This window comes from Hoplias malabaricus, chromosome 2, assembly GCF_029633855.1.
Source record: "Hoplias malabaricus isolate fHopMal1 chromosome 2, fHopMal1.hap1, whole genome shotgun sequence".
Classification (NCBI taxonomy): domain Eukaryota; kingdom Metazoa; phylum Chordata; class Actinopteri; order Characiformes; family Erythrinidae; genus Hoplias; species Hoplias malabaricus.
In genome coordinates, this window is record NC_089801.1 from 45,952,124 (window position 1) to 45,968,720 (window position 16,597).

General features: G+C 35.4%; 1 protein-coding gene across 4 annotated transcripts in view; it reads left to right on the forward strand.

Moving 5' to 3' along the window:
* Positions 1-2,397: 2,397 nt before the first annotated feature.
* pax5 (paired box 5) overlaps positions 2,398-16,597 on the forward strand; it is a 77,054-nt gene continuing 62,854 nt past the window's right edge. For 2 of the 4 annotated variants that reach the window (XM_066658477.1, XM_066658488.1), the window contains exon 1: positions 2,398-2,453. In XM_066658477.1, the coding sequence (XP_066514574.1) occupies positions 2,408-2,453 (46 nt within the window). In that variant the 5' untranslated portion in view covers positions 2,398-2,407. Of the gene's footprint in view, positions 2,454-11,431; positions 12,364-16,597 lie in introns of those variants that run through there. The other 2 variants (XM_066658487.1, XM_066658484.1) reach the window with 2 other exon arrangements.

Genomic DNA, 16,597 nt, shown 5'->3' on the forward strand with positions numbered 1-16,597 from the left:
CCTTCGTGTTATGTGTGGAATTTGAATCAATGCTCTTAGATAATTTCTTGTGGAGATTGTGGCGAATTAGTTACTTTAAAGTAACTGAAACGTTATGGAAAGAACTGACGTGAGATTTCATAAGTCACAAAATAAAACAATTTACTGTCTCATATTTAACAGTGTGTTATCAGTAAGAATGCTCTGTAATTTGGACAGAAATTGTCTATAGTAAAAAAACGTCAAGAAAAATAAATCTTTGTGCTCCTTTTAGAGAATGTGTACAGAATACTGTAGAAGTACGTTAGCCTACCTTGATAAATAAAGATAAAGAACAGTGTAAATGTACTTTTTAAAAGTACAACAGCACTTTAAAATTGTAGGTTTGTTCGCTAACGTTAAATTAAATTATCTTCTCCAGAAGGAGAGGCGAATATTTGTCATCTTTCATTATAGAAGTGTGTAAAATAAAAGTCCTGGAGATTAAATGGGGCGTAAGAAAACAATTTAAAAATCTATATGTATTATAATAAATGGTACAGTTCCCTAACTAAAGGTACTGAAATTTACCTTTTGAGGTATATAACAACAACAACAATATATAAAAAACTTGGACAAATCTTTTAGTTTTCATTTTTACAGATAAAGTTGTGACCAAATAAAATGTTTTGACAATTAAAGGGTATCCCATTGGTATAAATATCTACAAAAGTATGTACTAAATCGGTAAGTTGAGAATCTCAAAAAAATTGAGATTGCTTATTTAACATTTGACCGTGACCCTCAAAGGAATTAAGCGGGAAAGATGACGACATGATGACATTTAACATTCAATTAAATTTCAATGTAAATAGAAGGTCATGTGTAGAAAGTCAAGAGAATGATTTGGAGAGCGAAATGGTTTTGTTGTGAGTAAAAAAGCAGAAAAAACCAAGAGGCGCCCAGTTTAGGAGACGGCTTATCTGCTTCATTGATATAAACATTAAAATATATCAATGTCTGCATTTAAATCAGTATTAAAATAAATATAATATTTTAGTTTTTAAATTGAAGGTCACGTGTACTGCGCATGAACCGCGCACGGATAATTGATATCAGTTACTTTAAATTGTAAGTAAACCCAATTCCACAACACACTTTAACGAACCTAAAGACGAAAAAAACACCAAAGAAAAAAAACGCATACTCAGCGTTTTATTTTTAATGTTTGTATTTTATTTGAAAAGAAATGTTACGTACGTGACGTTGATAACCATGTGGAATGCAGTCTCCTGAGAGAGAGAGAGAGAGAGAGAGAGAAACTTCATAACTGTAAACACGTGCGCACATCTCTCTCTCTCTCTCTCTCTCTCTCTCGCTCTGTAAGGAAGGATTTTTAAAAATGAGTATTATGCAACAGGTTTCCCATCACCAATATCATTCATTCATTCATTGTCTGCTCATGGTCGCGGTGGACCCGGAGACTACTCCTAATCCTGGAGGGGGCGCCAGTCCAAGGCATGGCAATCACAGTCACATATTCACTCACACCTATGGACACTTTGTTTTGGAGCCAATTTTCAATTTTCAATTTATTTTAAATCAAAATGACCATAGGTTACAACGTAAATTCAAATTTTCTAAGGATATTACTGTCAAGAAAATCTATGTACACAACAAGTCAGAAAAAATATGGCACTTTAGAAATGGTTATTTCTAACAACCTTCACATGACCTGACCATGACCACATATCCAAAATGTCCCTATCAGACAAAGAGGACTCCAGTATCGCTTCAGATCTAAACAAATACAGAGGTGTTTGTATACAGCCGTCCACTGTAAGCGGACAACACAATACCATGGCTCTGCAATGTGATAAGAAGATGAGAATCCTTTACTGAGACAAGGAAATAGACAATAAAAGAAGGCACTGGTGGTTTTCTTGGGACAGAAGCCCAGCTTCGAGGTCAGTGAATAGATGGTGAAGCGATAGAGAAGGGAGTGTGACCAACTTCTCAGACTGAACTTTTGGAGGCTTTTGTGCATCTCCAAGAACAAAAGCTGAAACAAAGGCAGAAGATGGCCAAAGTAAATTGTGAGACATGATATTATATTTAGTTGATTTATTTGAGGCTACATTTAATGTATAAATGTGTGTTAAAAGAAGAAACTGAGGCACATGCGTACACACACACACACACACACACACACACACACACACTCTTCCTCCCTTTAATCGCTGCTCTCCTTCTCCTCCTAAAGCGTTTAGTCTCAGCCCAGTGAGCACTGTGCAGCGGAAGAACCGCCACAGCCTCAACACAAAGAGACAGACACAAGAAAAAAAGAAACACATACACACACACACACAAGATCTAGGAGACACAGTGTGTGTGTGTGTGTGTCTGTGTCCTGTTTGTCCCCCCTGGACTCATCCCTCTGTCCCCCAGCATGGACTCAGAGCAGAAAGGTCCATCAGTGCGAAACGGACGCTCCGGTAGGGCCTGCATGCTCTTACTTTGCTTGTTATTCACTTATTCTACTCTTAAAACCAGTAATAATTCCATGTTAACTCGAAGTAACATGCTTATTATATGTATAATATAGAGTTAGTGTCTCTGCTAACTATAGCTGTGTTCTGTATGTATCTGTTGCAGTGTGGTTATTGCAGGGCAGTTGTTGGGCTCATTTGTCTTTGTTAGCCACTTAACTACTAGTTCTTGATGTGAAAGTTTGTTAGCCGGTGTGGAATGTTGTTAGTTTGTGTTTTATTTAAGTCTTTATTTATACAATATGAGTAGTTCAGCCACTATGTAATGTCTTTGAAAGTTAATACTCAGCTACAATTCAGTTAGCAATTTCAGAGTCTTGTTTTTGGTGTGAATTACTCAGTAACCTCACGTAAACTCTGCCACTGATCTCACACAGTGGATGTTGAGCAGAGAGAATTTAAAGTTTACATTTACTTAAGTAAAGACTTGCGATTTGGTTCTTGATTATAAAGAATGATATATCCAGTATGTCCAATTGTTTGGGAAACGTGTATTTTATTTTTGTTATTAATTTACATGTTGTTTATAATATATTTATTTATGAATCCAGTATGAATTATACTTCAGTCTCCTGTGCAGCAATATGTATTTAGTTACTATATGAAACTAATGTGAAAATGAATGAGTATTAGTTAATAATATATTAATTTTAACAATATGTTCAAACCCAAGTTGTGGTGATATCAACTTTTCTAAAGTGGCATTGCAGTCAGTGTTGGTGCACAGTGGTCTGGGACCATTTTTAAAAATTATTCTTTGTCTTTGTATCTTTGTACATTAATCCCTTGATTAATTATTCAAATATTCATTTAATTTCAATAATTCTGCCCAGCAAAAGTTAACATAGTCAGGCTAAAATTAGTATTGAAAAGTTTTAGGTTCAAAACTTTAAGATGGAGTAACTTGTAAAACTGTGGTGGAACTCGGAATATTTGTTTAGACTATCTTTCTTCTCTTTTGAATTAATTTGTTCATTTGTCAGAACATGAACCAACTAGAATTAAACCATAATTATAGTATTTTGAACTAAAAACGAGGTGCTAAAATAGATACAAGCATTGATACATATTTCAATAAATATACTGAAGTAGAAGAACGACTACCTGCTGAAGATGCAAAAATCCATTGAAATTTTGTGTTTACTTTATACTGAGGCCCTGTCTTTTCTAATTATATTTTCTCATGTAACTAATCAAAAAGCTTAAGAAATAAACTGATTGTATATTTACTTTCCTGGGTGTTTCCAAACTAAAATACTTTACTCAAGTATGTTATCAACTTAGATATTAACTTTTACATTTTTTAGTGTGATATATTTATTCACTAAGCCCTATTTTTAAAAGAATATTAGGGCATGTTTACTGACCAAAATGAGGCTGAAAGAAATGATCAGTCGGACACTCTTCAATTAAGTTCCAATAAACTACAGTGCTTAAGCTGTTTGTTTTGAGCTGCTACTTCATTACTTTTACTGATGTCTTTATTTTTTATTTATTATTTATTAAGTTACAAGGTTTTTACTTGCAGATGGATACAGGCTCATCTTTACATACATAGTCAGAATAAATTCATTTTTATTGCCACATATTTGTCCAGGTATGTGTATATATATATATATGTTGTTATAGCTGTCAGCAAACTTAGCTCTACCTTAAACCAATGTTTCTCTGCTAAGGTAGAAAAAGATATTGGAAAAAAATGGAGGCTGTTGATTTTTTGTGTCATGAGCAGAAGGGTGCAATCGATTGACAGCCAGAAGTTGTGCGTATGCGTAAGTGTGTATGTGTGTGTGAGTGTGTGTGTGAGTGTGTGTAAAATCGTGATTAGCACCTTGGATGCAGTTATTTTCCATGCAGTGAAGGTGCTGGGTGCGGAACACATGGGGATGTGAAGCTGAATAAAGCCACCTCAACTATGATTTGAGGCCCATGCAAGTTTTAATAACGATTTGTATCAATTATTTAAGAATAAACAGCCTTTTAGATAATAGTTTTATGTGGGAGTTTTGCTTTTAAATATAACTTAAACTAAAATCACAAACATTAAGCTAAATACAAAATGAAATTATTTATAATTAAAATTAAATCTCGTTCATTTTGCGTTCATGCTAATTTTGCTAATATAATGTATCCTTCAGATCATTCAGATACAATGCCCTAGATTTTAGACAGATGCACTGTACGTTTATTTGCATTTTAAAGACAATTAAAACTATTTAATAACTATTAAATGAAAGCATTTGTATTATTATTGTTATGAACTCTGTATTTGAAGATTTTAATAGCCATGTTTTGTCAACAGTTTGTAACCATTCAAAATGCACCTGTTTATATGGACTGATTTTTTTTGACTTACATAATTGTACATAAAGAAGCATGTTTTATCAGCATAGTTTTGCTTGGACCCATGTTAGTTTTGCTAAGGTTATGTGTCACATTCTGACTAACTCACTGGCTTTTACTCTCAGATCACACATCATTATCCTCTCCCAGCGTCAGACACCAGTCACTGGCTTTAGTTCTCTAAGCAGATCTCTCTCTCTCTCTCTCTCTCTCTCTCTCTCTCTCTCTCTCTCTCTCTCTCTCTCTCTCTCTCTCTCTCTCTCACTCTCTCTCTCTCTCTCTCTCTCTCTCTCTCACTCTCTCTCTCTCTCTCTCACACACACACATACAACAATTTTGCCTAATTTAAACTCACATTCATGGCCAAGTGGAATAGGACAGAAATTGATCTTAAGTGTTTATTGTTACCCTTAACTATCCCACTACAGCCACTACATCACAAGCTCTTCACCAGAGCCTTCAAGACAGGACCTCCCTTTTCGCTCAATTAAGCGTACAGCACCTCAAGAAGGTCCAACAATGAGGTCTAGCATCACAGACACACTGTCCTCCAAGCTTAGTTCACACACCTGCCGTAACCTTTTAACTATAAATCCACATCCTCCTCCCTGGTTACTAAAACCATATCTAGCCCCACTGACACTGTTAATGCACACTCAGTACCAACAGGTTCATGTGGACTTTACACACTACATCAACAATCAAACACAGTACACACCTGCAAAACATCAACAACACTACATCAACAATTAAACCAAATAAATAGCTCTAAGTGTGAATCTTGTACAGAGCTATTCTGTTCTGTCACTATAAGTCTGTGCTCTACTCAGTTTGTCTGCTTCACTCAAAGCTCAAAGCCCCGCCCCCACCCGCGTTCTCTCTCTCTCTCTCTCACACTCTCTCTCTCTCTCTCTCTCTGTCTCACACACACACACACACACACACAATGGAGGCGAGTAACACAGAGCGTGAAGAGGAGTTAGTCTATAAAAAGAAGAAGAGCGGTTCGGTTATATGTTAATGGTTTGGATTTTACCAGTCAGATGAGAAGCAGAAACGGCTATCTGCAGGGAATGCCGAAAGGAGGTAGTAACAAAATGCGGGGGTACTCTGAACCTATTTCACCACTTACAACAGCAGCACAAACTTCTGTACGAAGCTGGTAAACTCTGAGGCGCTGCTGCTACTTTTCTGAAGCATTCATGTCCTAGTACAGTTCCCCTAAACCAGTTCAGACAACATTTCAAGCTTCATTAGCTAAGCGGTGCCTTACAAAAAGTACGAAGTGACGTGATATTATTAATGCGTTAGTTTAATACATAGCAAAGTGTATGCTCCCCGTCTTAAAAGTTTGGTAAGAGACCGCAGTAAAGTTGGTTTGCAGTGAGCGATTCGGGCTTCAAAAGGCTGATTAAACCTCTTGACTCACGATACTCACTATACGATTTTTGCACGAGAAGCGCTGTCTAACATGTACATTTAAGTTATTAAGACACTTGTACATTAAGACACTTTTCAGCCGGCTCAAGTCGCACCTGTGAGCAATATCTGAGCGTGACTACCTATGTTATTGAAGATTGGGAGATTAAAAGTGCGTGTCTGCAGACGAGCTATTTCCCAGAGCACACAGCCGAAGCCTTTACACTGTTCTTAAAAGCACTTTATTACAGACACTGTAGGTCTGTAAGTTAATAAAGACAGTTGATATGTACTTCAGTCTTTATTTTGATTAATACATTTTTTTTTTGACATCTTGTTTAGCTTTGCTTTACAACTGCCTTTTTTCAATGTACAATTATGGGTAAAAGTTAAGATAAAAAACTTGTATAAATAAAAACCTTTGTCTTAAACATATTTAAAAATGGACATTTGATTTTCATTTGAATGTTGAGAGATGAGGTTTGGATAACACATAAAACTGAATGTTCTGTTTATAAAATGTTCATTAAACATTTTTTCACATTATTTTTCACAACGTATATAATATTGTATCGTACATTGTACATTCACATATATCGGGATATGATTTTTTTTCCATATCGCCCAGCCCCAAGTCACACACACTACACACCCACACAAAATCAACAATCACACACGCACACAACATCAACAAACACACTACACACCCATACAACATCAACAATCAAACACGCTACACACCCACACAACAGCAACAACAATTTAACAGCAATCAAACAATACACATTCACACTTCATCAAAAACCCCACATCCAAATGAATGGTTTTATGGAGGAACTGACCCTTTTCTACTGTGTATAATGTGGTGGATAACACAGCTAATCTTCACATGGCAGTCTGAGATTCTATTCCCAGCTTGGGCAGGATCACTGTTACACATGTAACAGTCCCAGGGCAGGTTTTCTTACACTAGGCACACTAGACCAGAATGTCAATCAAATGCCATGTGTATGTGTGTGTGTGGGAGGGGTGATTGTAAATAGCTATGGAAAATGGGAGTTTAAATGTATAATGTGTCAATAGTATATTAGTGTTTATTTATATCGTTATATGATATGAAGTTACAGTGGTGAACCTAGAGTTTGGTACAAATTTCCATCCATCCATTATCTGTAACCGCTTATCCAATTTAGGGTCGCGGGGGGTCCAGAGCCTACCTGGAATCATTGGGCGCAAGGCGGGAATACACCCTGGAGGGGACGCCAGTCCTTCACAGGGCAACACACACACACATTCACTCACACACTCACACCTACGGACACTTTCGAGTCGCCAATCCACCTGCAACGTGTGTTTTTGGACTGTGGGAGGAAACCGGAGCACCCGGAGGAAACCCACGCGGACACGGGGAGAACACTGGTACAAATTTAAATGATCAAAAATACGTTTTTCTTATCTTACAGGAGAACAACTTCAGCATTCACCCATTCCTTTTTAAAGATCCCCTTTTCTCAAGGCTTAGTGTATAGTCTAATGGTTTATAGTTGGGTTTGGTTAAATGACTCAACATAAACCTTGAACTCTTTCATAATATTTCTTTCTTTCTTTCTTTCTTTCTTTCTTTTCAACAAATCATTTTAATCAATATATTAGAATGCACTCACACTGGAAATTTCTCCATATATTTAAAGAACCCGATTTGTGTGCAGAACTGAGTTTTGTTGGGTGGTAATGATGAGGATACGGATAATGAAGTTCAGTGCTGAGCTGAGTAAACTTTTTCCGCCAAACTCCGACACACAAACATTACTTTAGCCCTAGATTTATTATCATATTTCTTACTTAGTTCTTTATTTTATTCATTTATTTAGTACTTATTCAATTTAATTAACACTAACTTTAGAGAGATGGGATGTGTCATGCAAACAGCCGGACGTGTAATACGGGGCTGCGAGCTTGCAAGCCCGATTAAACTGTTAACACAAACATACATACACACACACACACACACACATAAACACTATATATATATATATATATATATATATATATATATATATATATATATATATATATATATATATATATATATATATATATATAAGCCAGATAGAGAGAGTATTTTTTAAACTACCGCCTGCATAAATTAATAAGAACAATTTTCTTAAGCTCACTGAAATAATAAATTAATAAATAAAACATGAATGCCTTTTAAAATGGTGCTCACTCCCTAAATCATTATCTTCTTTTTCGTTCCTGCCCCCAGCAAGGCTGACTACGTTTGCGTGTCACTGAGTTTTTTATTTATTTATTTTTTAATTGTTTCTGTGTTTAATTCGCGCGACGCAACTTTCCGGGCGCGATTAGAGCAGAACAGGCCTCGCGACATAAAGTCAAATAAACAAACTCCTCCTCGAGCGTTTAAACCATGCAGCACCAGCCCAATGAATAACAATTATATCCTTTTTTTAGTTGTAAATGTTCAGCATCAAATTGTCCTAGTTCAAATTATTTAATTATTTGTTATATGTATATATATATATTTTAATATTCAAATTAATAATTTCAAAATGTAATTCTCAAAATGACTTAAATATTCGGAATCCAATTGTTAATATAGTTTTAGCTGTCCAGGAAATTTGGTTTATTAATCTTATATATATTCAAATATCAACTATTAATAGAGAAACTGTCTAGATAATAAATGTTAACAATTATATGGCTGCTTTTAAACAGCTCACACATTGTGATGGCATGGCTCAAATACGTTTATGTATATTACTATAATTATTTTTGTTATTATTATTTTAAAAAATAATTACAAGTTCAGGATTTCGTAGATCAACAAGTGATTTAAATGTTTATAATTTAAACAATTTAAATATTCAAACATTTTTATGCCATGATATTTTAAAATGTATAATATTTAAAAAGTAAAAAAACTAAAACCTTCACCGCACTATAAACTAATTAAAGCGATATCAATAATGTAAGTAGTTTACTAACTCACACAGACACACACACGCAGACTGATTACTGAATTGAACACAACACACATAAAAACGTGTGTTGTGCAAACGCTACTTTTGATATGTGATGTTTTTTCCCCTTTAAAAAGTGCAATGAACCCCATTTCAGTGTGTTCTATAAACTACGAAAATCCAACCATTTGGCAAGACGGTGCTGAAACCTGCACTATACATGGTTTTATCTTACTGAATTTACACTTATTATGCTAGATTTTTTTCAAACATATCCATATTATAACGGCCTATGATCTTGAGAAAAACTTACTTGTTATTATTTGTTTATCGTTTATTCCTAAAGTCTTTTATTTGGATGGATTTATTCCATCATTACTTTCTTGTTTGTATTTTCTTGGTCTACGTTTAAAACAAGCAAAAAATAGAAAGAGAAAAGCAGGAAGAATAAAAGAAAGAAAAGATTTAGATTGGAGGAGCGCCCCCTAGCGCCCCTTCACTCTCATAATTCACACCTGACTTCCTGCTGTAACTCTTTAAATTTTTTAAAGAAAATAAAATTATGACCTGATGCTTTGTTAAATCAGGAGTAAGAAGGAACAATAAAAAAACAAACAAATGAACTAATTAAACACCTCATGTTTTATTTTTCCTAAATGCTCACAACACTCAATGTAATCAGGTCTAAAGGCTCAAAATAAATTGTCAAAAATATATACTAAAATATAACTAGGGATATATATATATATATATATATATATATATATATATATATATATATATATATATATATATATATATATATATACCAAGAGCCGTGTCAATGCGATGTTCTTTCTATTAATACATGTATAAATGAACAAAGAATATTAAATGAATATAAATGAATATTAAAAAGAGTATGTGTAATAGTTACAAAGAAACTAATTCCTGTTTAGCGGTGAACTCTGATTCAGATTCAGTTTATTTAAGTTTGGTTATTTAATCCTGGGTCTGATGCCCGGCTCATTTCTCTCTCTCTCTAACTTTTAAACCTGAGCAAACCTTAACAGGACAAAATGACTCGTTATGCCACTTATTATTGGACGCCACAGAAATGTATAAAAGACACAAACACACACACACACACACACACACACACACACACACACACACACACACACACACACACAAACACACACACACACACACACAAACATGAGGACCTTAAAAATCATCGTGCAAGCTAAGAGAACAACGTTCTTAATACATGTTATAATAATTCAAACCTCTATACAGTAATAATGACAGGTTTAAATGAATAGAAACTAATAAAACATCTGAATATTATACAAAAAATCTGAATATTTATTTAATTGGATTTTCATCCAGTGTTCCTTCAAAATATCCATGCTTTTCATTATTCATATTTTTATAATACTTAATCTCCGTTGCTATTCAGCATTTTATTTATGACATTTTGAATATTTTACTAATTATACTTATTTACGTATTATTTTGTGATTTGCCTATTCAATATTTGCAAATGTATTCATTTAAAACTCTGCTTTGTTTTTTATATTCATGATTTTTTTTATTTGTTTATAGATTTGTTTCTATTTGTATTACTTTATTTATTTAAACGTTGATTTTAATGTTTTATATTCTTAATATTATATGTTAATAAATGTTTAATTTTTTATCTGCTACATGTCCGATTTAATCATTTAAATACTATTAATTGATTTATCCAGTGAATCATAATTGGATGGACCCTGTTACGTTTTGCTTGTGTTAAAGTTCAATATTCATTAAAAAAAATCCTCATTCTTCCGTTTTTTGTTTTTTTTTTGGGCGTCATTAAATAATTCTGATGTTAAACATGTGCCCTTGCTCCACTAATGACCTCGTTCATATTTACTTCTCTTAAACCCAAATGGAAATAAAATAAAACATTTCCCTTTTTTAATTGAAATTAAACAGAAGCCCTCAAGGCCAGATCAGCCAATCAGCGTGGCCTCAAGGTGCGCGTGACCAGCTCGTTGCCATGACGCCGTCGCCCCCGCGCTGTGATTGGCCGCCGTTGCTTTGATTGGCAGGCGGCGCGGCTAAGATTGAGCGCGCGGGAGCAGTACAGCGCTGTCCGCAAGCGAGCGCGTTCTGAGGGGCTCGCGCTGCGACCGTTAGAGCTGTAATGGTCAATGCTGAGAATTTAATATTTTCCTCTCCTCAGCGAAACGAAAGAAAACACCATAAACAGTGCTCTTCTGAGGAGGATTTTAAACGCGTTTTCGCCCTTTCCTCAAACTTAGCGCTTCTCTTGGACAGGATGCGGCTTCAAGATTTCAAACGTTTTTAGAAGATTTCAGGCTTTTTATTTTTTATTTTATTTTACTTTTTTGCCTTTCCCTCATCGAGACACAAAAACAACATCAAAAAGACTTCTAGGGTGTGTGGAAGAATGTTAAATGCTTCTTTTTCGCTCCTTCTTCAACTGTGGTTCTCCGGGACATGGTACGGCTTTAAACGAGTCTAAAAGCCTTGAAACGACTTTAAACGATATTTGCAGCATTTGTCCTCGTTTTACATCAAAAACATGTATTTGATTTTCCTCAGGCGCCCTCCAGCTCCTTCTTCACGGACCTTATCCCTTTTGGAGTTACACTGCTTTCAGACCTACATTATCTAATGGGACTAAAAACAAAAACTCAAAACTCTTCATATCCATGGTTCTGAGGCGATTTTTGCTACAATGTTCGTGTTTCTAAGCGTGTTCCGCAAGGGATTTAACAGCTGTGGCTAAAGAAGAAATTTCGACAGAATCTGAGTTCAGTCTTCACATTTTTCTCCATTTTTGGAGCTTCTACCCGAACTTATTTATTCATTTGAATAATTTGTCATATGTTCGCTCCACTTACAACAACTGCAGCTTATGTTACTTGATTTTTATCTTTACCCTTTTTTTATATAAAATAACACGTACATTTTTTACATAATTTGGGTCCACGTAAGTCCCATTTTAAATGTTATTTTAAAAACCTAGAATTCATTTTTTGGTGAAGCTTTTGAAAGTGGCTCTGATATTTGACCTATGGAAATCCACTGCAAACACGACCCGTTCGCCGCGATGCATAGTAAGTTTACTTCAGAATACTGTCAAATAACAATTTTGCAAGCGATGGAGTTTGAACTCTTAATGCAAACTATTTGACACATATTGAGTAAAAGGTTCGTTATTGTTTTACCAGTATGGAATAATACTCTAACCACATTGTCATTTGTATATTTAGCTGAAATATGTCAGATTGCATGTAGCTACTATCATTAATATTAACATAACTGTGGAATCTAAAGGATATTGCCCACTTAGATTCCCCAAATATGCTCATATCCATCACAAATTGGGTTTGTGTTTGTTTTCCCAAAGAAAATAGTTATAAAAGCCCAAAAATGAATTTATTTTGGTTGATATGCCATTATATTTGGCATGTGTGGGTTTGGTGCTGCTGCTAATGTCGTGGCCTCTGGGATATTCTGCTCCCTCAGTGTTGACCCCAGTGGGAACAAGAAGCGCTAAAGACCAAGGGTAACAAGCAGCAGGGCAAAAGCTGGCCATGACCTGGATATAAAGGGCAAAACATTTAGGACTTCCACTGAGCATATAGTATACCATTCAAAGTTTGTTTTGCAACTTATAACCAGTCTGCAAGACCACTTTGGCAAATCTGTCATAATGTTTTGTTTGGTTACAGCTTTGTATTTAAGTTATTGCACTCAAATTTAAATATGGTTATATTATATATATATATATATATATATATATATATATAATTGTTATAATATATAAAGGATGTATTTTCCATGTTCAATCAATCGTGACATGGCGGCCAAAGAGGAGACCCTTTTTCTATCGTTCTTTCTTTCATTCATATATTCTTTCCTCCTATTCCTTTCTTGATATTTCCTTAACTTAATTGACTATTCATTTTTATTCCCGTCCTTCCCATGTCTTCTTCTGTTTTATTTCATTCTTTGACATTTCTTTTTTCTCACCTCTTTCATTTTTCTTTCATTCTTTTACTTATTTAATTTGTCATTTTGTTTTTAAATATGTTTTTTGTTTTGTTTTATTTTGCTTCCATTCGTTTTTTTCTGTCGTCTTTCTCTTGTTCAGTTTCTTTATTATTCCATAAAAGCTTCAGTTTTCTACGTTGTTTCTTTATTATATTAGGTCAGGAAAATTAATTTATCAAAATGCCGCCCGATAATAATTATTGCGACTGTAATTGTTATTGTTGACGTTGATGCCTTTGTCTTAAATGCTGTTGCTGAGAACGTTTATAGTGAAACAGCGCTGTGCTCTCTCTCTCTCTCTCTCTCTCTCTCTCTCTCTCTCTCTCTCTCTCTCTCTATGTGTGTGTGTGTATGTGTGAAGCGGAGCAAATCGCGCTGGTTTGTTAGTGTGTGTTTCCCACCAATTCACACCGATGTCACATCGGAGATTTAGACATTCCCACTAAAATCCACGCTTATTTTTAGTTAGAGAGAGAGAGAGAGAGAGAGAGAGAGAGAGAGAGAGAGAGAGAGAGAGCACAGCGCTGTTTCACTATAAACGTTCTCAGCATGTTTGAGAGTTGTTTGGTAGCAGTATTATTTCGTTTTGTCGCACAACATTTAGGCGAAACCTCTGTTGTGTGAAGTGTTTCTGAAGTCAGTTTTCAATGAGATAAGATGACGAAACAGCTCCTGTTGTGGGTTATCACTGCAAAACATACTGCAATGTTTCCGTTACTTTGTCCTAATTCTATCCTGATGTAAACGCGCTCGTTTTAAATCCAGACATAAAATCAAGGCTGCCATAGCAACGTCATTATGCGTTGTGTTTAAAAGCCGGTATTGTGGAATTGTAATAGACACTCCTTAGTTGTGTTTTTAGCGAACAATTATGTCTGTGGTGGGACCTTTGCTTGAAAATGACTGCAAAAGTTGTTGTGCTGCTCATTTACGTGTGTTTTGTTCACGACCGAGTTGCAGCGCAGCTTTTTAATTTTACAGTGTTCACTGTATACTCGACAGTTAAAACAACAACAAAAAAATACCCTTCAAATATTGCAACGAAATTAAACCACATCAAAACCTTGCCATATTTAACGCTACCTCTGTTTAAGTGGCAGATTATGATCGTAATTGTATCGATATTGGCGGATATTTTCTTTAATGTATGAGTACAGTTTAGAAGAACACAGTTTAAATGTTATTAAGCTGCTTGAGTCAAAGTTTATTTGAATGTTATTGATTTAAACGCATTTTATTGGTGCATTTTTCCCTTATATTCCACCAACTGCCAATTCAAGTATATGTAATTCTAATTTCTACATGTTATATGTATAGACTGACAGGAATGTACATAAGTAATATTGGAATCAGCCACACAATTCCCATAATAGTGTGTTCCTACTCTTACATTGTCTAGTACAACAAATAATACGATAATAGCAATATTTACTGTTATATTAGTAGTAATACAAATTAAAACTCTTTAGCTAATTTAGAACCTTCAATTAAAAATGAATTAAAAACACATTCAAACATGAGGAAATAAAAATTTGGAGCTAAAATGTTCAGCATTCAATGAACCAGGAAAAAATATGTTAACAAGGCCGAAACTCTGCAGAGTAGCAGGATGCTATTAGTGCTGTTTGCTCTGAATGGGGGGCAGCGTTTGTCTTTGCCTTTGCCGTCTTCACTGTGGCTCTGTTTGAAAAGCTTTAATATGTGATAAAGGATGAAAATAGAGGAGCGTCTCTAATCGGGTTGATTTTCTGGCTGGAGGAGCATGAATGTGTGTGTTATATTTTTGTCCGTGTGCATTTCACCTCCACACTGCGCTAAATCAATCACTGCCTCAGGAACTCTTCCATTTCCACACACACCCAGTACACTCCACGTCTTACAAACTGATTTTGCTTGCTCCTGAACACATGTACACACATAGACACTCACACACACACATGCACACACAAACACCTTATACATTTACAGTGCTGGGTAAAAGTCAGAGACCACCCTTATTTATGTAATTTTAGTCATAAAAATCAGAAGTGCAAGATGTTTATCTATTAATCATACGTTTTCAGTGCCTAGATGCATTCTTGTTTTCAGATAACTTGCTTTAATCTTAAATAAATCTCAATAACAAAGCTCAGTTTTAAAAGCTTGTTTTACATTCTGCTTCTCACAATCCAATAATTCTCAAATAATGAAATGATGCTAAGGTCTGGGCTCTATCACATTGTTAAACTCCATTTTTTGAAGTTCTATCAGATCTCAGAAGACTGTTGGGTCTTGTTTTCTATGAGATTTGTTCAGATCAGTTCAGCTCAGATGATCAGTATTTTTATGTGACATATTCTACCCCATTCATACAAGCGAACAGTCTTGGGGCCTTAAAGAAGTGTCTGTGACAAGCATTTGTCGAAAAACCACAATGATCAAAACACCACAGCAGCATTCACTCCGTTGATACAGCCCTGTTCTGTACGACCAGTTTCAGCACAGCCTGTTTCTTTAAATGAAAATGAGCCACAGCTCAGTTCAGCACAAGAGCCTAGGAGCATGGGGTGAAGAGTCTTTTTCTCTAGTCTTATTTTCTCCATAGTTGTTTGCTTTGCTTTGTTTAACCTTTATGGATTTATGGACCTTAAGCGCTATGATCAGAGAGACTCAAATGAGTGGACAGGACAATTCTAAAGTGTCTGCACTTGACACAAGGTGCAAAACAAAATCAGAAGGACTTGTTATAACCCATGTTCTCAGACCGATCACAACAACTGACTGGGTGATCTTGTTTCACAGTGTTTGGGTTGATAGGCACTCCAGATCCCCATATTAATGTGTACATGCACTGAACAAGTGTTTTTTTTTTCATACTATGTCCCCTTTAAGGACAATTTTGACTGGAAATGAAAGAAATGAAAAGTGGTTTCTGATTTTGACACAGTACTGGACATTCACATATTCATAAAAGTCAATATAAATGCTCTCTCTCTCTCTCTCTCTCTCTCTCTCTCTCTCTCTCTCCTCTCTCTCTCTCTCTCAAACACACACACACACACACACACACACACACACACACACACACACACACAGAGGAGAGTCTGAGATGGATAAAAGCTTTCCCTCCTCAGCGCATCAGTGCTATTTGTTGATAGCAGGTGGAATGTGTAGAGTGAGAGTTATCTGGACTATTGCTCTGTGGATTTCTCCTAGTTGAGAAGCAGAAGGGGCTGCTGGCTCTGAAAGCTCATTCTCCACCGGCCAGACGCTGCAGTGGATCAGCTTTGCTTGTTAGGACGCTGGGAAAATACA